The 27486-nt window shown below is 48.7% G+C and overlaps 1 protein-coding gene across 4 annotated transcripts in view; it reads right to left on the reverse strand.

Annotated features, from left to right (window-relative positions):
• Positions 1 to 27256, reverse strand: part of FBF1 (Fas binding factor 1) — a 207469-nt gene extending 180213 nt beyond the window's left edge. For 2 of the 4 annotated variants that reach the window (XR_010243855.1, XR_010243854.1), the window contains exons 1-5: positions 27023 to 27256; positions 26122 to 26149; positions 25159 to 25200; positions 2985 to 3066; positions 2831 to 2882 (exon numbers count right to left, since the gene is read on the reverse strand). Coding sequence is in view for 2 of the 4 variants with exons in the window: in XM_063960539.1 (XP_063816609.1) it covers positions 2831 to 2882; positions 2985 to 3066; positions 25159 to 25200; positions 26122 to 26149; positions 27023 to 27025 (207 nt within the window). In the remaining 2 variants the exon portion in view is untranslated. Of the gene's footprint in view, positions 1 to 2830; positions 2883 to 2984; positions 3067 to 4547; positions 4570 to 25158; positions 25201 to 26121; positions 26150 to 27022 lie in introns of those variants that run through there. The other 2 variants (XM_063960539.1, XM_063960540.1) reach the window with 2 other exon arrangements.
• Between the last annotated feature and the right edge of the window lie 230 nt (positions 27257 to 27486).

Below are 27486 nucleotides of genomic sequence, written 5' to 3' on the forward strand. Positions count from 1 at the left end.
GTAACGTGTGGCCCTAAAGGAAAATACGTTTGTTTCTTCACCGTCGACACTGGAGTCAGTGTCCGTGTCTGTGTCGACCGACTGAGGTAAATGGGCGTTTTAAAGCCCCTGACGGTGTTTGAGACGCCTGGACAGGTACTAATTTGTTTGCCGGCCGTCTCATGTCGTCAACCGACCTTGCAGCGTGTTGACATTATCACGTAATTCCCTAAATAAGCCATCCATTCCGGTGTCGACTCCCTAGAGAGTGACATCACCATTACAGGCAATTGCTCCGCCTCCTCACCAACATCGTCCTCATACATGTCGACACACACGTACCGACACACAGCACACACACAGGGAATGCTCTGATAGAAGACAGGACCCCACTAGCCCTTTGGGGAGACAGAGGGAGAGTTTGCCAGCACACACCAAAACGCTATAATTATACAGGGACAACCTTTATATAAGTGTTCCTCCCTTATAGCATTTTAATATATAATCATATCGCCAAATAAGTGCCCCCCCTCTCTGTTTTAACCCTGTTTCTGTAGTGCAGTGCAGGGGAGAGCCTGGGAGCCTTCCCACCAGCAGTTCTGTGAGGGAAAATGGCGCTGTGTGCTGAGGAGAATAGGCCCCGCCCCCTTTTCGGCGGGCTTCTTCTCCCGTTTTTCTGACAACCTGGCAGGGGTTAAATACATCCATATAGCCCCAGAGGCTATATGTGATGTATTTTTAGCCAGTATAGGTACTTTCATTGCTGCCCAGGGCGCCCCCCCCCAGCGCCCTGCACCCTCAGTGACCGTTGGTGTGAAGTGTGCTGAGAGCAATGGCGCACAGCTGCAGTGCTGTGCGCTACCTCATGAAGACTGAGAAGTCTTCAGCCGCCGATTTCTGGACCTCTTCTCTCTTCAGCATCTGCAAGGGGGTCGGCGGCGCGGCTCCGGTGACCCATCCAGGCTGTACCTGTGATCGTCCCTCTAGAGCTAGTGTCCAGTAGCCTAAGAAGCCAATCCATCCTGCACGCAGGTGAGTTCACTTCTTCTCCCCTAAGTCCCTCGTTGCAGTGAGCCTGTTGCCAGCAGGACTCACTGAAAATAAAAAACCTAATAAAACTTTTACTCTAAGCAGCTCTTTAGGAGAGCCACCTAGATTGCACCCTTCTCGGCCGGGCACAAAAACCTAACTGAGGCTTGGAGGAGGGTCATAGGGGGAGGAGCCAGTGCACACCACCTGATCCTAAAGCTTTTACTTTTGTGCCCTGTCTCCTGCGGAGCCGCTATTCCCCATGGTCCTGACGGAGTCCCCAGCATCCACTTAGGACGTCAGAGAAATACTGTGGATGCAATACGGAGCAGAAATATGATGGGGGATGATGACTGGAGAGCACACAAAACATAAAAGAACAGGAGAAAGTGGCAAAAGACAATCATGAAAGTTAGTTGTAAGGGCAAGCATTAATCATGAGGCATAGGCTGCAAATTTATAAAGATTTTTCACATGGAAACGATGCTCATCATTTCACATACGGCACATCAATGCAGGCCATGCATAAACAATAGTGATGCATTTCATAGGCAAACTGCCCGCATCTTCAAACTGTTTATGCCAATTTGTAAATATGTGCCGTTAAGTTATTCTAATTAATCTCATCAGGGCTGGTCAAAGCTGCAAGTCTCCTCAATGGGTAGAACCAGACAGATTAACACGATGCAATATAACGCACTTGTTAGATCATAACTGTAGCGTACAGTGGATAAGTCACAGAGGGATAAATGTATGAAGCAGTGATAAGAATGGAGAAGTGAGCCAGTGGAGAAGTTGCCAACGGCAACTAATCAGCATTGAAGTAACATTTATAATTTGCATACTATAAAATTATACGGAGCAGCTGATTGGTTGCCATGGGCAACTTCTCCACTGACTCACTACTCTACTCTTGTCACTGCTTCATGCATTTACTCCAAACAGTATTTTACTAAAGTGACATACATGGGATGCGGTTAATTTACATACAATCAAAATCCTGATAGACAAAATCCCGAAACATGGTCAAAATCCAGACATTTAAAATACCGACAAGGTCATAATACTGACATTTAAAATGTCGACAGGTCAAAAAGTAGACAAGAGTTTTTCATTATATTTTCAAAAGCGACTTGTTTATACTTTACCATCCTAGTGGACCTGGAGGGGGAATATAATAGTGCCCAAAGCATGGCGAGCGCGGTGTTCATGTCGGCGTGTCGACATACACACACCAAAAAAAATAGAAAAAACAATGAAGAACTCGTCAACTTTTTAAATGTCAGTATTTTGAACTTGTCTGGATTTTGACCGTCGGTCAATTCTTGTCGGGATTTTGATTGTAGGTATTTCATACTGATCCCACATACATATATAAGTGCACATTAAACCAATTGGTGAACAAACAAATGTAATAGAGTTCGGGATCGCCAGAGATGCAGGATGAAGGCCAATCTCAGACCATGACTTGTAAGGGATTGTCCCTTTAAAAAAATGTCCAAGATCTTCCAGCATCCTGTGCCTCTGGTGATCTCGGACTCCACTACATCCCGCCCATTAATGCTAATCATGTTGCAGTTATTATGTGTTATATCTGTAGAATTTCTCGGAAAAAGTCATAACGCAGAATGGGTGTCAGACAGTATTTTTGTTTATTTTGTAAGAATGGCTTGTTTGTTAATACCTGTACATTGCAGATTAGTCTTTTACACAGGCTGTACTATTAATGTATAATAGGTTAATTTAATACAGTCCTTTTCCCAATCCCCTTTCCCCACACCTTCCTGTAAGTCTTTCATTTTTTTAGAGCTATCATTGTCACCTGTGCAGCTTCTTGTGCTAGCTGACTGAAGAAGGCATCATCAAGCGGTGACCTGATTGAAGGAAAAGAGTGATAATAAATACGCAATTTAATATTTTAGCAATATATTGCATACTGAGAATGAACTATAAAAATTAAATCTAAAATATCTTACTTCTTAGTGGTGCTAGGCCGGGATTTTCTGGCGGGAGCAGTGGCCAGAGGCGGTGCCTTGCGTGGCTTTGATGGAGATTGCTCTATAGAGAAAAAGTTATACATAAGTCATTATTCCTCAATTTCATTTTATGTCAGCTGTTTGGATTATTACCACATAGCATTAGAGGAACACGGTGATTGGTGTAATGACACCGAAAACACATAGTATTATGTGCACTAAATTCAACTGATGAAGGCAGCTGGCCATACATTACACAATTATTTGGGCCACATCAGGCAGTTAACCTTGTTCTTTTAAGTAGGAAGAACAGAGAAAGGTATTTTCCCCTGTGGAGGAAGCCGGATATTGTGGCCGTAAACAATGAGATCTCTCACAGTGTATAGACACGTTATATACTAGTTCACAGTCTGTCAGATAAAAAAAAAAAAAAAGTATGTCTGTCTGACAGGCATTTTTTCTGACTGTGTATGCCTGGCATATGACATAATCCCACAGAACATTATGCGCTTTGTACATTTACTCTATGTAATCGCAAGAACAAGAGGCCATTAAACGGAGCTGGATTCAAAAGGTATAGGTGGGTATTGGCCCTCATTCAGAGTTGTTCGCTCGCTAGCTGCTTTTAGCAGCATTGCACACGCTAAGCCGCCGCCCTCTGGGACTGTATCTTAGCTTAGCAGAATTACGAACGATAGATTCGCAGAATTGCGAATAGAAATTTTTTAGCAGTTTCTGAGTAGCTCCAGACTTACTCAGCCATTGCGATCAGTTCAGTCAGTTTCGTTCCTGGTTTGACGTCACAAACACACCCAGCGTTCGCCCAGACACTCCCCCGTTTCTGCAGACACTCCCGCATTTTTCCCAGAAACGCCAGCGTTTTTTCGCACACGCCCAGAAAACGGTCAATTTCCGCCCAGAAACACCCACTTCCTGTCAATCACAGTACGATCACCAGAACGATGAAAAATCCTTGTTATGCCGTGAGTAAAATACCTAACTTTTGTGTAAAATAACTAAGCGCATGCGCTCTGCGAACCTTGCGCATGCGCAGTAAGCGACTAATCGCAATATAGCGAAAATCGGCAACGAGCGAACAACTCGGAATGACCACCATTGCTCAGTGAGCGGCATCGCCTAGTGTGTCCCCTTCCGGCCTGGGCCACCCAACGGCGGGCATACACACTGTGCGATATCGCACAGTGACGTCATGCCGCAGCCGGGCTGTACATGTAGCTTTGGACGAGGAGTCCAAATTGAGCTGCATGTACAGCCGTCATAAGGGTCGTTAACAACCCACAGGGCTGCGCATCGGCCGTTGTCAGTTGCATAAACACTAGGCGATATAGTAAACCATATCGCTCAGGAGGGGGAAAATGAGCGATATTGCTTACTATGGAGGTCATTCCGAGTTGTTCGCTCGCAAGGCGATTTTAGCAGAGTTGCTCACGCTAAGCCGCCGCCTACTGGGAGTGAATCTTAGCATCTTAAAATTGCGAACGACGTATTCGCAATTTTGCGATTACAAACTTCTTAGCAGTTTCAGAGTAGCTTCAGACTTACTCGGCATCTGTGATCAGTTCAGTGCTTGTCGTTCCTGGTTTGACGTCACAAACACACCCAGCGTTCGCCCAGACACTCCCCCGTTTCTCCAGCCACTCCTGCGTTTTTTCCGGAAACGGTAGCGTTTTTTCCCACACGCCCATAAAACGGCCTGTTTCCGCCCAGAAACACCCATTTCCTGTCAATCACACTACGATTGCCTGAGCGAAGAAAAAGCCGTGAGTAAAAATCCTAACTTCATAGCAAATTTACTTGGCGCAGTCGCAGTGCGGACATTGCGCATGCGCACTAAGCGGAAAATCGCTGCGATGCGATGAAATTTACCGAGCGAACAACTCGGAATGAGGGCCTATATCGCTAAGTGTGTATGCAACTTAGGAGGCATCAATTATATTTGTAAATACTGATCAAGTGAGTTAGGATACTTACTAGGTTTGCATTAAGGGGGTCATTCCGAGTTGATCGCTAGCTGCCGTTGTTCACTGCGCAGCGAACAAGCTAAAAATCTGCATTTCTGTGCATGCATATGCACCGCAATGCGCACGCACGACGTACCGGTACAAAGTCCTTTGTGGTTTTGCACAGGTTCTAGCGAAGCTTTCAGTCGCACGGGCAAACGCAGGAAGATTGACATGTGGGCGTTTCTGGGTGTCAACCGACCGTTTTCAGGGAGTGCTTAGAAAAACGCAGGCGCTTCAGGGAAAATGCAGGCGTGGCTGGGCGAACGCTAGCCGAGTGTGTGACGTTAAAAGCCGTCCTTCTGTCGTTAGAATCAACGCACACGAAGAGTAATTACAGGACTGGTCTTGTACGACATGATTTTGCAGGCGCTCTGCTGCATAAGTGTTTGCACTTCTGCAAAGCGAAAATACACTCCCCAGTGGACGGCGACAATGCGTTTGCACGGCTGCTAAAAGTAGCTAGCGAGCGATCACCTCGGAATGACCCCCTAAAAACGGATTTCAATTTGTTCTCCTAAGGTGAACGTGAGTGCATGAAGCAGGTAACAGAGGAAAACCACAGCACAACCCAAACATGATATGGGGCCATTGAAACAAATGGGTTCAATCCCCTTACCAGTTTATAAGCTTTTAGTATTATAAAGATGGTAGTATTAAAACGGAGATTTATGGTAAGACTTATCATTGTGAAATCTCTTTCTGAGAGGTACACTGGATTTCACAGGGATTAACATTGGGGTGTAGAGTTGGATCTTGATCCGAGGCACCAAAGCTTTGACTGTTCCCAGGATGCACTGCACCGCCTCCTCTATATCCCCGCCTCCAGGCACTGGAGCTCAGTTTTGATAACCAGTCCAATGCAGAAGCAGGTAAAAGAGACGATAGTAGTTAGCCACAGAGAACCACATTCTCACAACAGAAGGTACCAGCGGCTAACGCCATACAAACTCAAAGAAGCTAAGTGCGTCAGGGTTGGCGCCCTGTGGAATCCAGTGTACCTCGCAGAAAGATTTAACAATGGTAGGTCTTACCATAAATCTCCTTTTCTGCAGCGGGGTACACTGGTATTCCACAGGGGATAACATCGAGGATGTCCTAAAGCAGTTCCTCAAGGGAGGGGATGCAGTGTAGTGGGCACAAGAACCCGGCGTCCAAAGGAAGCATCCTGGGAGGCGGAAGTATCAAAGGCATATAACCTAATGAACGTTTTCACTGAGGACCACGTAGCCGCCTTGCACAATTGTTCTAGGGACGCGCCACGGCGGGCCGCCCAAGAAGGTCCAACAGACCGAGTAGAATGGGCCTTGATAGTAGCAGGAACTGGAAGTCCAGCCTACGCATAACTTGTGCAATCACGATCCTAATCCATCTGGCCAAGGTTTCCTTATTCGCAGGCTAGCCAGGTTTGTGAAAACCAAAAAGAACAAAGAGAGAATCAGATCTCCTAAGAGAGGCGGTTCTCTTTACATATATATACGGTGAGCCCGTACCACATCCAAAGACCGTTCTTTGGAGGACAAACCAGGAGAGATAAAGGCCGGAACCACAATCTCTTGGTTAAGGTCGAAAGACGACACCACCTTAGGTATATAACCAGGGCGAGTTCTAAGAACCGCACGGTCACGGTGATAAATCAAAAAGGGTGATCGACAAGACAAGGAACCAAAGTCTGAAACCCTTCGAGCACAGGCAATAGCCAGCAAAAACAAGATCTTAAGCGTAAGCCATTTAAGGTCCACATTCAGAACAACAGACAAATCCCAAGGAGCCACAGGAGGGACATAGGGAGGCTGAATCCGTAAAACACCCTGAGTGAAAGTATGAACATCAGGCAGAGACGCAATTTTTCTCTGAAACCAAACCGACAAGGCTGAAATATGAACCTTGAGGGAGGCCAGACGAAGGCCTAAGTCCAGGCCCTGTTGCAGAAAGGCCAAAAGTTTGGCAGTACTTAACTTGTAAGCATCATAATTCTTAGCCGCACACCAGGTGAAGTAAGAGTTCCATACCCTATAATAAATCTGAGCCGAGGCCGGTTTACGGGCTTTCAACATTGTTTGAATGACCGCCTCAGAAAATCCTTTTGCCCTCAGGACTGAAGCCTCAAGAGCCACGCCATCAAAGCCAGTCGGGCCAGATCCTGGTAGACACAAGGGCCCTGAACAAGGAGGTCTGGGTGTTGCAGAAGTAGAAGAGGACGCGCTACCGAGAGACCCTGCAGGTCTGAGAACCAATGCCGCCTGGGCCACGCTGGAGCGATTAGAAGTAGTATTACTCCTTCTTGCTTGAACTTCCTTATCACCCTGGGCAGGAGTGACACCGGAGGGAACACGTACTGCAGCCGAAAGTTCCATGGAATTGCCAGTGCGTCCACGAACGCTGTTTGAGGATCCCTTGTCCTTGCTCCGAAGACCGGAACCTTGTGATTGTGTCGAGACGCCATCAGGTCTGCATCTGGTAGACCCCACTTGTCCACTAGGAGTTGAAAGACTTCCGGATGAAGACTCCACTCTCCGGCGTGTACGTCCTGACAACTGAGGAAGTCCGCTTCCCAGTTGACGAACCCCGTAATGAACACTGCCGATATGGCCGGCAGATGGCGTTCCGCCCAAAGAAGAATCCTTGATACTTCCAACATTGCCATGCGGCTTTGATAGCTGCCTTGATGATTTATGTACGCCACCGTGGTTGCGTTGTCTGACTGTACCTAAACAGGCCTGTTCTGTACCAGAGGCAGGGCCAGTTTCAGAGCATTGAACACTGCCCGCAGCTCCAGAATATTTATCGGGAGGAGAGATTCCTCCCTGGTCCACTGACCCTGAAGAGAGTGTTGCTCCAACACCGCGCCCCAACCCCACAGACTGGCATCCGTCATTAGGAGGACCCAGTTGGAGATCCAGAAGGGACGACCCCTGATCAATCGTTGGCCCTGGAGCCACCAGCTCAGAGATGGACGAAGTTCCAGAGTCAAGGAGATCATGCGAGTCCTGATCTGGTGAGGCAGGCCGTCCCACTTGGAAAGGATTAACCGCTGCAGAGGGCGAGAATGAAATTGAGTGTACTCTACCATGTCGAAAGCCGACACCATGAGACCTAGTACTTGCATCGCCAAGTGTATCAACACTCTAGGGCGAGAGAGGAAGCATCTTCTCTTGTCCTGAAGTTTCAGGAGACAAGAACAAACGTTGCTTGTGTGTGTCCAGTAATGCCCCAGGTGCACAATGCTCTGAGCAGGGACAAGCGAGGACTTCTTCCAGTTGATGAGCCACCCGTGGGCTTGTAGGAATTGGACCATCAGTTCCAGATGACGGAGAAGAACATCTGTGGAGTTTGCCGGGATCAACAAGTCGTTCAGATACGGCAGGATCCTGATACCCTGACGGTGGAGAAGGGCCTTCATGACCGCCATGACCTTGGTGAAGATCCGTGGAGCCGTGGTCAGTCCAAAAGGCAAGGCTTGGAATCGATAATGGAGGTTGCCAATAGCAAACTGCAGGGATTGCTGATGTGACATGGCAATAGGTATGTGTAGGTAAGCATCCTGTATGTCCATGGGCTCCAAAGCCAGAATAGAGCGAAGAGTTTCCATACGGACTTTGGAAACAGTTACAAATTTGTTCAAAGACTTGAGGTTGAGAATGGGCCTGGAGGATCCATTCGGTTTCGAAACTAGGAACAGCGTTGAATGGTAACCCCTGCCTCTCTGAGACAGAGGCACCGGCACTATCACTCGTGTCCAGCAGGGATTGTACCACCAAACGTAGAGTTTTTGCTTTTAACGGATCCGAAGGGATATCCATCGAGCAAAACTGGCGAGGGGGACGTGTCTTGAAAGAGATGGCTTATACGTGAGTGACGACTTCCCTCACCCAGGCTTCTGAAGTGGTCTGTAACCATACTTGAGCGAACCGCAGAAGTCGGCCTCCCACCCTGTGGTCCCCCAGGGGGAGGCCCGCTCCGTCATGCAGCAGGCTTGTCTGGTTTGGAAGCAGGCTGACGGGCAGCCCAGGAACGTTTAGGTTTGGGCTTAAGAGGTTTTGGAAGTGCGAGCCTGTTTCGGGTACGCCTGACCCTTTGCTTTACTTGGAGGTCGAAAGGAACGAAAGGTGGTACTCTTAGCCTTTGGAGCCGAAGGATTAGTACTTGGCAGACATGCAGTCTTCCCCAAAAAGAATGTTTCCCTTAAAAGGGATCACCTCCAAGGTCTTTTTAGAGTCCAGGTCCACAGACCAGGACAGCAACCACAGAATCCGGCGAGCCAGGATGGATGTAGTAGATGCTTTGGCCACTAGAAACACCGACATCATAGGCCGCCTCTTGAATGTAATGAGAGGCTGTGGTAATATATGAGAGACACTGTCGGGCATTATCAGAAATATTCAGAGGTAGCTCTGCCTCCAGTGCTTGAACCCAGGCTTCAATACCTTTTGCAGCCCAAGAAGCTGCGATAGTGGGTCTATCTTGCACCTGCAAGAGTGTAAATAGACTTCAAGCAACCCTCCACACACTTATCCGTCGGTTCCTTCAGAGAGGTGACGGTAGTGACAGGCAGAGTAAAAGACACCACAAGACGTGCAACATGCGAGTCCACCAGAGGTGGTGTTTCCGAATTTTTACTTAACTCTGCAGCGAGGGGATAACGAGCTAGCATCTTTTTAGACAGGGAGAATTTCTTTCCTGGAGACTCCCAGGATTCCTGACGTATGTCAACTAAATGGTCAGAAAGTGGCAAAACTAATTTAGTGACCTTCTGACGTTTGAACTTATCAGGTTTCTTAGACGTATTTGGAGGGTCAGTGTTATCATCAATCTGAAGAATCAGTTTTATAGCCTCCAAGAGGTAAGGAACATCAACCTGTGTTGTAGATTCCCAATCAAAAGCATCAGCATCAGTGTCTGATGGATCAGTATATGCCCCATCTTCATTGGATGAATTATCCGAAACATGAGTGGATTGTGAGGTAGAAATGGCCCGCTTAGATGACCTTTTGGTCCTAGGAGGGCGAGGGTCAGGCTTTTGTTTAGCCAAAGACTGATTTAACTGCTGTAACTGAGTCGACAGAGTATCCGCCCATGGCGGATTAACTACAGGGACAATATGTGCCCCTGTCCCACAGGGGGCACAGGTCTCGTTACTAGCGTAGTCAGTTAATTTGAAAAAAACAGCCCAAGGTGGGTCTTGGTGTGCCACCGGTGCTGCATGCTGACTGAGGGATACAGAACCCCCAGCACCTGGACTCTCAGCTGGAATATTTTCCTCAGATAAATCCATGGCGTCAGCACTGCATGACACAGGATCAGCCACAGATCTCCCACCCTGTGAAGCAGACAGTATTTGAAAATGTAGCCCTAGGACGTAATAGTACAATCTAGCCAGTCACAGTACCTGACAAAAAACCCTTGTGGAGTGTGACTGCAAATGCAGATCACAGACAGAGGATTTAAGTGGTATATGGTGACTGAAATACACAGAGAAAAAAATAAGAATTTACTCACCGGTAATTCTATTTCTCGTAGTCCGTAGTGGATGCTGGGTACTCCGTAAGGACCATGGGGAATAGACGGGCTCCGCAGGAGACTGGGCACTCTAAAAGAAAGATTAGGTACTATCTGGTGTGCACTGGCTCCTCCCTCTATGCCCCTCCTCCAGACCTCAGTTAGGGAAACTGTGCCCGGAAGAGCTGACACTACAAGGAAAGGATTTGGAATCCAGGGTAAGACTCATACCAGCCACACCAATCACACCGTACAACTCGTGATAACTATACCCAGTTAACAGTATGAATAACAACTGAGCCTCACTGAATAGATGGCTCACAACAATAACCCTTTAGTTAAGCAATAACTATATAAAAGTGTTGCAGAAAATCCGCACTTGGGACGGGCTCCCAGCATCCACTACGGACTACGAGAAATAGAATTACCGGTGAGTAAATTCTTATTTTCTCTGACGTCCTAGTGGATGCTGGGTACTCCGTAAGGACCATGGGGATTATACCAAAGCTCCCAAACGGGCGGGAGAGTGCGGATGACTCTGCAGCACCGCATGAGCAAACTCAAGGTCCTCCTCAACCAGGGTATCAAACTTGTAGAATTTTGCAAACGTGTTTGACCCCGACCAGGTAGCAGCTCGGCAAAGTTGTAATTCCGAGACCCCTTGGGCAGCCGCCCAAGAAGAGCCCCCTTCCTCGTGGAATGGGCTTTTACTGATTTAGGATGCGGCAGTCCAGCCGCAGAATGTGCAAGGTGAATCGTGCTACAGATCCAGCGAGCAATAGTCTGCTTAGAAGCAGGAGCACCCAGCTTGTTGGGTGCATGCAGGATAAACAGCGAGTCAGTATTTCTGACTCTAGCCATCATGGAAACATAGATTTTCAGGGCCCGGACTACACCCAGCAACTTGGAGGCCTCCAAGTCCCGAGTAGCCGCAGGCACCACAATAGGTTGGTTCAATGAAACGCTGATACCACCTTAGGGAGAAATTGGGGACGAATCCTCAATTCTGCCCTGTCCCTATGGAAGATCAGATAAGGGCTTTCACATGACAAAGCCGCCAATTCTGACACACGCCTAACCGAAGCCAAGGCCAAATATATATGACCACTTTCCACGTGAGATACTTCAACTCCACGTTCTGAAGTGGCTCAAAACAATGTGATTTTAGGAAATCCATCACTACGTTGAGATCCCAAGGTGCCACTGGAGGCACAAAAGGGGGCTGAATATGCAGCACTCCCTTAACAACGTCTGAACTTCAGGCAGCGTCTTTCCTAGCCTTTAACAGCGTAGGAATCACTTTATCTGGAACGCCCTTTTCCGTTAGGATCCGGCGTTCAACCGCCAAGCCTTCAAACGCAGCCGCGGTAAGTCTTGGAACAGACAGGGCCCCTGCAGTAACAGGTCCTGTCTGAGAGACAGAGGTCATGGGTCCTCCGAGATCATTTCTTGTAGTTCTGGGTACCAAGTTCTTCTTGGCCAATCCGGAACTACGAGTATAGTTCTTACTCCTCTCTTACCTACTATCTCAGTACCTTGGGTATGAGAGGAAGAGGAGGGAACACATAAACCGACTGGTACACCCACGGTGTCACTAGTGCGTCAACAGCTATCGCCTGAGGGTGTCTTGACCTGGTGCAATACTTTTTTAGCTTTTTGTTGAGGCGGGACGCCATCATGTCCACCTGTGGCCGTTCCCAACGGTTCACAATCTGCGTGAAGACTTCTGGATGAAGTCGCCACTCTCCCGGGTGGAGGTCGTGCCTGCTGAGGAAGTCTGCTTCCTAGTTTTCCACACCCGGAATGAACACTGCTGACAGTGTTAGCACGTGATACTCCGCCCATCGGAAAATCCTTGTGGCTTCTGCCAACGCCATCCTGCTTCTTGTGCCGCCTTATCGGTTTACATGGGCGACAGCCGTGATGTTGTCTGACTGAATCAGCACCGGCTGGTTTTGAAGCAGGGGTTCTGCTTGCCTTAGGGCATTGTCTCCTGACTCGACCATTGTCCTTGGAAGTTTCTTCCCTGAGTGACTGCTCCCCAACCTCGGAGGCTTGCATCCGTGGTCACCAGGACCCAGTCCTGAATGCAGAATCTGCGGCCCTCGAGAAGATGAGCACTCTGCAGCCACCACAGCAGAGACACCCTGGCCCTCGGGGACAGGGTGATCAGCCGATGCGATCCTCACTTGTCTAACAGGTCCCACTGAAAGTTCCTTGCATGGAACCTGCCGAAGGGAATTGCTTCGAAAGAAGCTACCATCTTTTCCAGGATTCGCGTGCAATGATGCACCGACACCTGTATTGGTTGCAGGGGGTCTCTGACCAGAGATGACAACTCCTTGGCCTTCTCCTCCGGGAGAAACACCTTCTACTGTTCTGTGTCCAGAAACATGCCCAATATCAGCAGCCGCGTCGTAGGAACCAGCTGCGACTTTGGGATATTCAGAATCCAGCCGTGCTGTTGTAGCACTTCCTGAGATAGTGCTACTCCGATCAACGACTGCTCCTTGGACCTCGCCTTTATAAGGAGATCGTCCAAGTACGGGATAATTATAACTCCCTTCTTTCGAAGGAGTATCATCATTTTGGCCATTACCTTGGAACATACCCTTGGTGCCGTGGACAGACCAAACGGCAACGTCTGGAATTGGTAATGGCAGTTCTGTACCACAACCTAGAGGTACTCCTGGTGAGGTGGGTAAATGGGGACATGTAGGTAAGCATCCATGATGTCCAGTGACACCATAATATCCCCCTCTTCCAGGCTTGCAATAACCGCCCTGAGCGATTCTATTTTGAACTTGAACTTCCTTATATAAGTGTTCAAGGATTTCAAATTTAGAATGGGTCTCACCGAACCGTCTGGTTTCGGTATCACAAACATTGTGGAATAGTAACCTCGTCCCTGTTGAAGGAGAGGAACTTTGATTATCACCTGCTGGAGGTACAGCTTGTGACTTGCCACCAGTACTACCTCCCTTTCCTTGGGAGTAGCAGGCAAGGCTGATTTGAGGTAACGGCGAGGGGGAGACGTCTCGAACTCCAGCTTGTATCCCTGAGATACCTGTAGAACCCAGAGATCCACCTGTGAGCGAACCCACTGGTCGCTGAAGTTCCGGAGACGGGCCCCCACCGCACCTGGCTCCACCTGTGGAGCCCCAGCATCATGCGGTGGACTTAGTGGAAGCAGGGGAGGATATTTGTTCCTGTGAACTGGCTGTCTGGTGCAGCTTTTTCCCTCTACCCCTGCCTCTGGGCAGAAAAGACGCGCTTCTGACCCGCTTGCCTCTCTGAGGCCGAAAGGACTGTACTTGATAATACAGTGCTTTCTTAGGCTGTAAGGGGACCTGAGGTAAAAAAGTCGACTTCCCAGCTGTTGCTGTGGACACGAGGTCCGAGAGACCGTCCCCAAACAATTCCTCACCCTTATAAGGCAAAACTTCCATGTGCCTTTTAGAATCAGCATCACCTGTCCACTGCCGAGTCCATAATACTCTCCTGGCAGAAATGGACATTGCATTAATTCTAGATGCCAGCCGGCAAATGTCCCTCTGTGCATCTCTCATATATAAGACTACGTCTTTAATATGCTCTATAGTTAGCAAAATAGTATCCCTGTCAAGGGAATCAATGTTATCTGACAGGGAATCAGACCATCCTGCTGCAGCACTACACATCCATGCTGAAGCAATAGCAGGTCTCAGTATAGCACCTGAGTGTGTATACAGACTTCAGGATAGCCTCCTGCTTTCTATCTGCAGGCTCCTTTAAGGCGGCCGTATCCTGAGACGGCAGTGCCACCTTTTTTGATAAGCGTGTGAGCGCTTTGTCCACCTTAGGGGATGTCTCCCAGCGTAGCCTATCCGTTGGCGGGAAAGGGTACGCCATTAGTAACCGCTTAGAAATTACTAGTTTCGGGGGGGCGTGGCCAGGACAGGCATGGAGTAGCACACACTCTGTGCAGCTCCCCAGCCACTATATCCTGCACGTATATCCTGATTCCCCCTCTGGGTCCCATTTTGCAGCCACATCTTTATTAAGGCTCCCTGCTCCCCCCTGCAGTGAAAGTGCAGCCGCTGCCGCTATCTTTGGAGGCCCAGGAGCTCCGGACTCCGGCGGGCCCTGCTCTGTGCCGGGTGCCGCTGCCACGTGTGGGGACCGGAAGTTCGGCTCCGTGAGCTTCCCCGTCAACCGCTCGCTGCGGCCATCCGAGGCGCCGGGGAGAAGAGAGAGCCGGGCGCTCCGCTGTAGCCCTGCTGATCACCTGTGAGGTCCGGGGGAAGCTGCGGGTGAGATCTCCTGTCTCGTCTCCCTTGCTGCAGGGACGCGACACCCGCGAAACCGGAAGTGCGGCTCCGCTATCCGCCGCCGCCTGTAAAACTTCTGTGGGACGCATATCAGCAGCCAAAGTCTGGAAGTGGGGCACCACTGCAATTGTGGGAGAAATCTGGGAGAGAGAGAGGTCCTCTGAGTCCCTGAGGGGAGATTGCCTTGTCAGCCATTTTATAGACTCCATCTGCTACACTCACACTGGGAGTCAGGTGCTGGGGAAGGTATTATAAATCCTACAACTCTGGTTGAGAGGGATAATCCCTATACTTTTGCTGAAGTGGCCGGTCACACTACAATATATCCGGAAAGGGTGGCCCTGCTGGCTGTTTATACATATCTATAGTTTGCCTGCTCTGCCTATATTTGCTTTGATAAGACCGGCAGCCCAGGAGAACCAACATCGTGCTGTCTAAAATGGTGAAAGGTCGTCAGACCGGGGCGGCGGCGGGATCGATGGATAAGTTTGTCCGCGACCAAGGTCCCCAGCAGCGGAGAGGGGAGACCACGAGATCCGAGACATCGCCTCCATCTCCTGCCTATAGCTCCGTATCCTCTGACCCTCCGGATGCTGCACTGCAGAGAGTATTAGACGCGGTAAATGCCAGTGAAGTGCGTCTGGCTGACAAAATCGGGCAGGTACAATCCGACCTCTCCATTATTCATCAAGACCTCCAACGGGTGAGAGAGAGAGTGGGAGAAGCGGAGACCCGTATTTCCAATATTGAAGATGCCGTTGGTCCGCTGGGTCACCGCACCGATGCTTTGGAGTCCCAGATGAATGATGTACGCAAAAAGCTCACGGATGTAGAGGGGCGTCTGCGGCGCAATAACGTCCGCTTCATTGGCCTGCCTGAAAAAGAAGAGGGCTCCGCTCCCGAGGAATTTATTGTAAAATGGCTCCGTGATTTTTTCGGATCTGAGGAATTCTCGCCTTATTTCACTGTTGAACGGGCCCATAGAGTTCCGATGCGCCCGCTGCCGCCGGGGGCTCCACCACGCACTTTTATTGTAAAGTTTCTTCATTACCGGGATCGGGACACCGTTCTGAGGCTGGCTCGTACTAAAGGCCCTCTGAAATGGAATGGATCGCCAATATCGGTATTCCCAGACTTTGCGGTGGATGTACAAAAAGATAGGGCTCAGTTTATTCCTGTCAAAAGGAGACTTCGTGAACTTGAACTGCCGTATGCCATGCTATTCCCGTCCAGATTGCGGGTAGTGGCGGATGGGGAAACAAAATTTTTCACGACCCCTCGGGAGGCCACGGTGTGGCTGGACAGACGGTTCCCGGCGAGACGTGCCCTTGCGGATTAGTAACTATCCGGCTGCTATTGGAAGCTGATTTTCCTATGCTCTCATTTATGGCTAATTATTCTGTCTGTTTTAGACATATATGTTAGATATTGCAAAGAGTTAGGATGCGGGCCTGTTTGAATGCTACCAATGCCCCTTTTGTATTATTATCGCAGCTTAGACAGGACATATGTATACCCTTTAAGTCAATCACGATATACTTGATATGTTCTTGTGTTTGGTTATACCTTGGGTTCGTATGCTCTCTTTTCTTCCTGTTGTATTAACGGTCTCTGTGCGGGAGGATGGGGGGAGAGGGGGGACTGCTGAATGCTTGTCCTGACATAGGTGGTTTTTTGATATCCGAGTGTGTTTTTTATTTTTGATATCAGTGGGACCTAGGGGGTGGACCTTTATGATCCCCCCTCATTTGTTTTTGTTTTAGAGGGGGAAAAGGTTAATGGCTGGGAGCAACCTTCTCATTTTGCTGTTTTAATAGTTGTTCTCTATTCCCGAGAGCCATTATATTCTTGGCCCCGATCAAGAAGTGTTTGCACTGGTTGATGGTGCAATACAGTTAGGTTTATATTAAGTTTTTGGTATGATCACTCAGTTTTGGGATCCAAGTATGCTGCATGTTGGGGGTGGTATACAGGGTGGGGGGAAGGGGAGGGAGTTGGGTTATGTTTGTTCTTTGAGCGGAAATGTATGTAGAGAAAGTACGTGGTTTACAATCATGCAATACAAGCACGTGTGTCTGGTTGCGGAATTTATATGTGGCGGGGCTGGCCGGCCGCGGGGCGATGCACTGATTATACCTTTGCTGTATTATGACGGGGATTAAGGTGGTTTCGTGGAATGTGAGAGGGCTCAATGATAAAGTTAAGAGGTCTCTTGTGCTCCGACAGCTCAAACACTATGCTGCTGATATTGTCTGTCTTATGGAAACGCATTTGGTAGGTAGCAAGATTCTCTCTTTGAAGAGGCCTTGGGTGGGTTGGGCATACCACTCTATGCACACGTCCGCCTCGCGCGGGGTCTCAGTCCTTATTAAGCGGACAGTCCCTTTTGTAATGGAATCTATACAAACGGATCCATGGGGGAGATATGTGTTCTTGAAATGTAGGTTATTTTATGTTCCTGTCCTCCTGCTGGCAGTCTACGTGCCCCCTCCGTACTCTCCCGATGTACTTAAGAGGGTTGCTGGGTTCATGGCCTTGTCTCCCGGGGTGTCTGTTATTTGCCTGGGGGATTTCAATAATGTGCTAGACGTGGCTGTGGATAGGCTGTCCATGTCTCCGTCTGCTGCAGGTCCTGGGGGGTCTGGGTTTGCAAATGTGGTGTCGGGGTTGGGCCTGGTCGATCCATGGAGACTGAGACACCCTTCTCTTAAACAATACTCGTGTTTTTCACACTCCCACTCTTCGTTCTCTAGGATCGACCTGGTCCTCCTCTCGAGTGATATGGTTCCCCGCGTCGGTAACATTAGATATGAGACTAGAGGTATATCAGACCACTCCCCCTTAACCTTTAATTTAGACTTTAATTGTGATCAGGGTCAAGCTGTGTGGAAATTTAACCCATTCTGGCTTGTTCACATGGGCGCTGGATCTGAAATGGTGGCCGCATGGCGGGAGTTCTTCGAGCTGAATAGCACCGACCAGTCTATCTCTAACCTATGGGACACATTTAAGGCCTTTTTACGGGGGAGCTTGATTAAACGGGTGTCTGAATTAAAATCCTTCTATAAGAAAAGGGAGGTGGAGTTGGAGACCCGGAGTGTCGCTGCAGAACTACAGTATTTGCAGGATTCCTTGACCAGCTCCAAGTCGGCCTGGTTGTCGGCTCAGAGGGAATGGAGAGATTACCTAATGGAAAAGACTCAGCATAGACTCCTATTCTCATCTCATGCCTTTTATGCCACGGGGGACAGGCCGGGGACATATCTGGCTTCTCTGGCTCGGGGGGACAGACCTACTAGTGTGGTGGTGGAGATTGTGAGCGCTGAAGGTGTCCATCTGACCCAGACCCCACAGATGACGGCTGAATTTGTATCCTTCTATAGTCACTTATATGAATCTAAATTAGATTGCACCTCATCACAGTTAAATGATTATTTAGACCATGTCTGCTTCCCCACCTTGTCCGGGGAGGCCTGCGACCTGTTGGAGGCGCCCATTTCCCCTGATGAAGTTAGAGCAGCGATTGAGGCCTCTCCTAGTGGTAAAGCCCCGGGATTAGATGGAATACCATCCGAGGTATATAAACATAACTTGGATTTTTTTGTCCCCCACCTACTTGAGTTATATAGCCAGATGTTTACACAGAATTCTCTTCCCCCGTCTATGGCGGAGGCAGTGATTGTGGTTCTCCCTAAGCCTGACAAGGATCCCAAGAGAGTGGAATCCTACCGCCCTATATCGCTCCTACCCACTGACATTAAAATTTTGGCCAAGATATTGGCTGGTAGACTAAATACAGTTATTTCCCAAATTATACACCCGGACCAAACGGGATTTATGCCTAATAAATCGACCTCCATTAACCTCAGACGTTTGTTTACCCACCTACAAATCCCCCGGGCGGACCCTTCCTCCTCCATCATTGTTTCGTTGGATGCCGCTAAGGCTTTTGACTCTGTGGAGTGGGAATACTTATGGGAAGTTATGCGTAGATTTGGCATCGGCCCGAAATTTATTAAATATGTCCGACTGATGTATTCCTCTCCATCGGCAAAGGTGGCGGTCAATGGTTTTGTATCTCACTCCTTTCCCCTGTCTAGAGGCACTCGACAGGGTTGTCCCTTGTCCCCTACTCTGTTTGCTATGGCCATTGAACCCCTGGCATGTCTTCTGAGAACAGATGCGGGTATTTATGGACTTAAAGTGGGTGCTCGGGAGGACAGAGTGGCCCTATACGCTGATGATATCCTGATGTTTGTGGATCGCTATGCTGAGTCTATGCCTAGGATCTTGGAAATTATTGATGGGTTTGGGCGATACTCTGGCTTACTGATAAACTGGGAGAAATCCTTTATTATCCCACTTAAGGGCGAGGCCCCTGCCTCCCCATTGATGGTTCTTCCACTGAAATGGGTGGAATCATTCAAATATTTGGGGGTTTGGGTGTCTAATGACCCCCAAAAATTCTCTTCTCTCAATATTACTCCTCAAATAATATACCTCCGTGGCCGGGTGCAGACGTGGGGTAAGTTGCCCTTAACAGTCACGGGGAGGGTTAATATGGTTAAAATGGTCTTCCTGCCCAAGCTTCTCTATGTCCTGCAGCAATCACCCGTCTATATTCCACAGAAGATCTTTAAACAAATAGATGGGTTGATTTCCTCCCTGGTGTGGGCCAGTAAACGTGCACGCTTAAAACTAGATACCATGACCAGAACACGTGAAATGGGCGGTCTGGCCCTCCCCAATTTCCGTTTTTACTACTACGCGGCGCAATTGACACATATCTGGGGGTGGGTTGGGGATCTCGATCCCCTGGCTTTGCATTCGCTGATGTTGCATCACGACTACCCGGGGGGCTCCCCACTACAGCTACTTCTCTGTGGCAGTGTTAAAATGTCCACGATACCGCTTATTAAGCAAGCCATCCTGGTGTGGAAAATGGTGCACTCGGTGATGCGGGGCCATGGCGTCGACCCTGACACCCCCCTGGATAATATTTATGGGTTTCCTGAACTGTGTCAGCTTCAGGTCCGAGAGGTTTGGGGAAGATGGGGAGTATCATCTATGGGCCATATATATAGTGATGGGGTTCTCAACTCTTTCCAACAACTTCAACACGCACACAACATTCCCTCACGGTTCTTTTTTCAATTCCTACGGTTGAGACACGCGCTGGCAGCCCAGTTCCCAAATGGCCCTCCAGTCTTAATAGACTCCCCGGTTAAAACAATGTTGCAGACGCTAGACGCGGGACACTTAGTTTCTAGGATATATGGTCGTATCCTGCTAATGCAAAATAATGACCCTCTTACGGCTCTTCGGGGTAGGTGGGAATCGGATGTGGGCATGCTACCGGATGATGCATGGAATAGTGCCATAGGGGCCCATCGGATCTCCACCTCCTCTGTTAGATATCAGCAAATACAACTATACATTCTACACAGGGTGTATATGACCCCGGTGAGATTAGCACATATCGGGGGAGCCCACACCTCGCAATGCCCTAGATTTGGAGCCGTGGATGCAGACTTCTGGCAGTTACTGTGGGTGTGTCCTGGCGTGTCTGTGTTTTGGACGGCGATTATACGGATCCTGTGTGACACAGGTATTCCCTCCTTCGTGTGTACTCCTGCGCTTTGTACTCTGTTGATAGTGGACGAGGAAGCCTTGGACCCACCTAGTAGACGATACGTTATTAACCTATGCGCTTTAGCTAGGGTCTGTATTGCCCGGCTATGGCTGGCTAGTGAAGCCCCGACAACTGGGGCGTGGATATCCCTGGTCAATGAAACGATTGCGCATGAAAAATTTGTGTTTCTGGCTAGGAAGGTGGAGAAGAAATGGTCAACAATATGGGGTAGATGGATGGATTCTAAATATTACAAAGGGAGATATAGTTAAAACCGGGTTATTTTCAATGTGGGATGTTGTGTGAGAGGGGAGTCCTCGCGGCCGGTCTTGCCTTGCTATGATATCTGTAACATACTGTGACATTTCCGCTGTGTCTAAGAATTTCATAGAACTGTTATGCTCTAGACGTGTTGAGCTAAGATACTGTTGCTCTGTGAATATATGCTCTACAGGTAATAATGTTTAATTGATATATTATAGACTGCATACATGTAATGTTATCTCCACACATGTTGGGTGTGGGCTATTTTTGTGTGTTGTATGAGTGAAGTGTTAACGCAAAATTGAAAATCTCAATAAAAAATATTGAATTTAAAAAAGAAATTACTAGTTTCTTATCTGGGGAACCCCACGCTTCTTCACACAATTCGTTTAACTCATCAGATGGGGGGAAAGTCACTGGCTGCTTTTTCTCCCCAAACATAATACCCTTTTTTGTGGTAACCGGGTTAATGTCAGAAATGTGCAACACATTTTTCATTGCCGTAATCATACATCGGATGGCCCTAGTGGATTGTATATTTGTCTCATCCTCGTCGACACTGGAGTCAGACTCCGTGTCGACATCTGTATCAGCCATCTGAGGTAGCAGGCGTTTTTGAGCCCCTGACGGCCTCTGAGATGCCTGGGCAGGCGCGGGCTGAGATGCCGGCTGTCCCAAAGCTGCGTCATCGAACCTTTTATGTAAGGAGTTGACACTGTCGGTTAATACCTTCCACATATCCATCCACTCAGGTGTCGGCCCCCCAGGGGGCGACATCACACTTATCGGCACCTGCTCCGCCTCCACGTAAGCGTCCTCATCAAACATGTCGACACAGCCGTACCGACACACCGCACACACACACAGGGAATGCTCTGACTGAGGACAGGACCCCACAAAGTCCTTTGGGGAGAGAGAGTATGCCAGCACACACCACAGCGCTATATAATCAGGGATGTACACTAAGACAAAGTGATTTTTCCCTATAGCTGCTTTACATATACAATTTTGCGCCTAAATTTAGTGCCCCCCCTCTCTTTTTTTTCCCTTTGAGCCTGGAAACTGCAGGGGAGAGCCTGGGGAGCTGTCTACCAGCGGAGCTGTGAAGAGGAAATGGCGCCGGTGTGCTGAGGGAGATAGCCCCGCCCCCTTCTCGGCGGACTTCTCCCGCTCTTATATATATATTATGGCGGGGGATTTTGCACATATATAGTGTATTGGACTATATTATGTGCTTTTTGCCATAGAAGGTACTCTAATTGCAAGCCCCTCCCCCCCCCCCCCCCCAGTGCCCTGCACCCATCAGTGACCGGAGTGTGTGGTGTGCATAGGGAGCAATGGCGCACAGCTGCAGTGCTGTGCGCTACCTTAATGAAGACCGAAGTCTTCAGCCGCCGATTTTCAGGATGTTCTTCTTGCTTCTGGCTCTGCAAGGGGGACGGCGGCGCGGCTCCGGGACCGGACGATCGTGGACGGGCCCAGTGTTCGATCCCTCTGGAGCTAATGGTGTCCAGTAGCCTTAGAAGCCCAAGCTAGCTGCAAGCAGGTAGGTTCGCTTCTCTCCCCTCAGTCCCTCGTAGCAGTGAGTCTGTTGCCAGCAGATCTCACTGAACATAAAAAACCTAACAAATACTTTCTTTACTCGAAGCTCAGGAGAGCCCCTAGTGTGCAACCAGCTCGGGCCAGGCACAGATTCTAACTGAGGTCTGGAGGAGGGGCATAGAGGGAGGAGCCAGTGCACACCAGATAGTACCTAATCTTTCTTTTAGAGTGCCCAGTCTCCTGCGGAGCCCGTCTATTCCCCATGGTCCTTACGGAGTACCCAGCATCCACTAGGACGTCAGAGAAATAGCAAACAGTATATCCTGTGGAACACTATATATGGGACCCTGATGCACTTAGCACACACAGGGTACAGAATATAGGGATAGCAATATGTGTGAGATACACGGAATAGGAACCAACAACAGCTATAGGCAGGCTTGGACTGGCCCACAGGGGTACAGGGGAAACCACCAGTGGGCCCCACCTTCTGCTCTAAGGATCAGGTTCACTTGAATTATACAATATACATATGTTACCTTATACTGGACTATGGGGGTAATTCCAAGTTGATCGCAGCAGGATTTTTGTTAGCAATTGAGCAAAACCATGGGGGTAATTCCAAGTTGATCACAGCAGGATTTTTATTTAGCAATTGGCAAAACCATGTGCACTGCAGGGGAGGCAGATATAACATGTGCAGAAAGAGTTAGATTTGGGTGGGTTATTTTGTTTCTGTGCAGGGTAAATACTAGCTGCTTTATTTTTACACTGCAATTTAGATTGCAGATTGAACACACCCCACCCAAATCTAACTCTCTCTGCACATGTTATATCTGCCTCCCCTGCAGTGCACATGGTTTTGCCCAACTGCTATCAAAAATCCTGCTGCGATCAACTTGGAATTACCCCCTATGTGCACTGCAGGGGAGGCAGATTTAACATGTGCAGAGAGAGTTAGATTTGGGTGGCGTGTGTTCAATCTGCAATCTAATTTGCAGTGTAAATATAAAGCAGCCAGTATTTACCCTGCACAGAAACAAAATAACCCACCCAAATCTAACTCTCCTCTGCAAATGTTATATCTGTTCCCCCTGCAGTGTACATGGTTTTGCCCAATTGCTAAAAAAAAATCCTGCTGCGATCAACTTGGAATTACCCCCAATGTTGTATTTTCTACAGTGCATTGCTGTTATTAATCTGGTACATTATCAGGCATGCAGCAGCTGAATTTACTGTATATATCAATGAAGGTTCCCAGGCGTTGCACTCTCTAATGGTTAGTCAAACCAATGAGGTGGCAGGCCACACCCACTCTGCAGACTGGCCACACCCCTAACATGGGCCCCTACCACTGCATTCCCCCGGTGGGCCCTACATGCCCCAGTCAGACACTGGCTATAGGCACACAGTCACATGTACAATGCAGAAATTATTACACATAACAATAAAACAGCACTGGACTAGCAATACTACGTAAAGCTATGTATGTATACAGATATATCACAGAATACTTGTACTAAATATTCCTGTAGTAATGCACTTGTTCTTAACTAACACTGTCTAAACAACATGTAGAATACTTAAGTGTCCTGTAAATGCACAGCGCTGATGAGGCAGGCAGCTTTACAGAGGAGACAGTGCCCAGCCGTCCCAGAATCAGCGCAACTCTGTGCAATGGTGCCCAAACACAGAGAGAGAGAGAGAGAGAGAGAGAGAGAGAGAGAGAGAGAGAGAGACAGAGAGAGATGCCGCTCAAGGGCGGGAACGTCTGCTGTAGATGGCGGCTGGGGGAGGAGCAACAGGTCAGCGCCCTTTCCCCTCTGCTAGACTTCACCACCGGGTACTATGGAGCCTATTGGAAACGGATTTTAGTAAATCCGACTTGTGCTCCTTGCCCTGGTGGATATAGTGGGGTCGCTGCACGGCCACAGTGTCCACGCAAGCGACGCGATCCGTCTCCGGAGACCGCATCCCGGATTGCGATTTCAGCGGGTCCCGTCTGGGGGACCCTCTTACCTCCTCCCTTAACGTGCGACCACGCGATCCTGGAGAGCGGCGGTGGTGTGTGTGTGCCTGATGAAACCGGAGCGCCTCCGCTGTAAGTACCCGGCAACCAGGGCGCAGGAATATACAGCGCCGCTGGGGGAGACTGACATATAGCAGCTAGTGCCTACGCTGCGGCCCTTGAAGTCTTCTGTCTTCTTCAAAAAAACTCTTTTCAGGGCTGCCTAGTGCAGTTCTCCCTGTTAGCTGCCTGCACTGCAGGCACCAACTTACAAACTGAGCTCCAGTGCCCGGAGGCGGGGATATAGAGGAGGCGGTGCAGTGCATCCTGGGAACAGTCAAAGCTTTAGCCTGTTGGTGCCTCGGATCAAGATCCAGCTCTACACCCCGATGATATTCCCTGTGGAATACCAGTGTACCCCGCTGCAGAAAGTACATATTTTGGCACAAGTTCTAAAAAAAGAAGAAAAAAAAGAAAAAGAAAAAATATCCCAAACATGAACAGCACATTCTGGAGGCCTAACTCATTTATGTAGTGGGGTTTGACCTTGTAAAACTAGGGAATATAGGAACCAGACCCTAAACAGGCATTGTGAAATGAATGGGCCATATAATGAAATGTAATAAATACAGTACAGTAAGCTAAGCTTCTTTCATTCCCAATAATATGGATAAACACTTTTCAAAACTTATTTTCCCAGAATGTATACTCCCCTATGGCCCGAAATGACCAATATAATGTAGACAAGCTACTATAACTGTTTTAAAGTACTTTATATGGCACATAAAAAGAAAGTAATGAGTGGGTGTTACGACATCCGCAGATTTCAGTCCACATGGGTGTCTGAATTTTTGGATAAAAAATTATGAAAACACTAATATAATGGTGCATAACTCACCATCATCACCAAGAAGATCTCCAAGGACATCATCGATAGAATCTATAGACAAGAATGAGACGTATCATTATCAAAAATATATTTCTGGATGCATATTAGACAGACACACAAATGTAACAGACGAAGTGTGTAAATAAATGGTACATAATGACAGTGACAGTAAAACAGAAATGTTGATAGAAGGGATGTAGTGGGGATCCCCGCAATCAGAATACTGGTAACGGAATCCTGATAGCTGTCAGAATGCCAACACCAGAATCCCAGCAGCCGGAATCCTGAATACAAGTATACCGGGGTGGTTAGGGTTAGGCTGAAGGAGGAGGGTTAGGTTCAGGTTGCAGGAAGGGGAGGTTAAGGTTAGGCTGTGGGGTGGGGAGGCTAGGGTTAGGCTGTGGGGAGGGGAGGCTAGGGTTAGACTGTGGGGAGGGGAGGCTAGGGTTAGGCTGTGGGGAGGGGAGGCTAGGGATAGACTGTGGGGAGGGGAGGCTAGGGTTAGACTTTGGGGAGGGGAGGCTAGGGTTAGACTTTGGGGAGGGGAGGCTAGGGTTAGACTGTGGGGAGGGGAGGCTAGGGTTAGACTTTGGGGAGGGGAGGCTAGGGTTAGACTGTGGGGAGGGGAGGCTAGGGTTAGGTTGTGGGGAGGTTAAGGTTAGGTTGTGGGGAGGGGAGGTTAGAGTTAGGTTGTGGGGAGGGGAGGTTAGGATTAGGCTGCGCGGAGGGGAGGCTAGGGTTAGGCTGCGCGGAGGTTAGGATTAGGCTGCGGGAAATGGAGGGTTAGGATTAGGGTTACTCACCCCAAGTGCCCCTGTCGGGATTTCAAGCAGTCAGGATGCCGGTGTCGGTATTCTAACCGCTGGCATCCTGACTGCCAGTATTCATTACCCAACCTTTATAGAAATAGAGTGCATAAAAGAAAAAAAGACATGCAAAACAAAAATAAAATGACTGAGTCACCAGACTAACCTTTTAATCCTTTCTTACTTTTTGAAGCCTGGAATATAAAAAGGAGTATTAATATTTTCACTGTGACTGTCAAGTAGTTAGTTGTGTATGAAAAGCAGCGTGAAACTAGTGACCTGAAGTTCAGCAGGGGGGAAACATTGCAATCATTCAGAGGAACGCAGTTAAGATACTGGCTGTCGGGATCCCGGAAGTCAGAATACTGGCGTCAGAATCCCGACACCTGTCAAAATGCTGATGCTGGAATCGTGATAGGGTCAGGAGACCAACCCCGGAATCACAACAGCCGGCATCCTGACCGTAAGCATAGCGGGCAGGTTAGGGCTGGGTGGCGGGTTTAGGGGGCCAGGATTAGGGGGGGGGAGGTAATAGGGATAGGCTGCAGAAAGGTGGGTTAGGCACTACCAGGGGGAGGTTAGGTTTAGGTACTAAGGGGTCTATTTACTAAGCATTGGATGGAGATAAAGTTGCTGGAGATAAAGTACGAGCCAATCGGCTCCTGTCATGTTTCAAACAGCCTGTGGCGGGTGTGAGGAGTAGGGTTAGGGTTTGGCACCACCGGGGGGAGATTAGAGTTAGGCACGATAAGGGAAGAGGTTAGGGTTATTCTACGGGAAAAGTGAGTTAGGGGATTTAAATATCAGGATGCCGGCGTCGGTATTGTGATCGTCGGCATCCTGTCCGCCGGTCACAAATACCAAAAAACCCATGAAGGATGTAATAGTAAAACAAGCATACACTCATCGCTCAGCACTAGGACATGGAGGACTAGAGGTATACAATTGCTCTGCACTAGGAGATAACTTATATGTTTCATTCACACACAAGTGGGCTTCATTTGTCACCAGTGAGTGTGACATCTGCTACAGTGCATGCATCCACAGAATGACTGCGATTCCCGCACCATAGTCCAGTCGTGTTCAGTCAGCTTTGCATTTGGGGGTCCCGGCGAGCCTTCAGCGGCCACACATACACCTGTACATCAGTGTCACAGATTAGATCCTGTGCCATGTCCTGCCGTCCGGCGGCGTCTCCTCGTTACCATAGTGCCCGCAGCGTTATATTTCCGTAACCGCCGCCGCTCTCCGCAGCCCGCCCCCTGCACTGGGAGCAGAGACCATTCCGGCCTACGGCATCATGGGAAATGTAGTTTATATCTGGCAGACGTCGTGCTGCTGTGCTTCGTCTCCCAAGTTCCGCACGGCTGCAAGTAGCTGACTGTCTCATCCAGGGAAAGATATTGGGCATATATATTTCCACATTTCTTTTATTCCGTATATCACATACACTTGTATTGCTGTAATTCTCTAATCTGTGTAATAATCAGTAGACTATAGAGTGTGGGCTTGCAGGCCTCTTACCACTTTG

Source organism: Pseudophryne corroboree, chromosome 3, assembly GCF_028390025.1.
Source record: "Pseudophryne corroboree isolate aPseCor3 chromosome 3, aPseCor3.hap2, whole genome shotgun sequence".
Classification (NCBI taxonomy): domain Eukaryota; kingdom Metazoa; phylum Chordata; class Amphibia; order Anura; family Myobatrachidae; genus Pseudophryne; species Pseudophryne corroboree.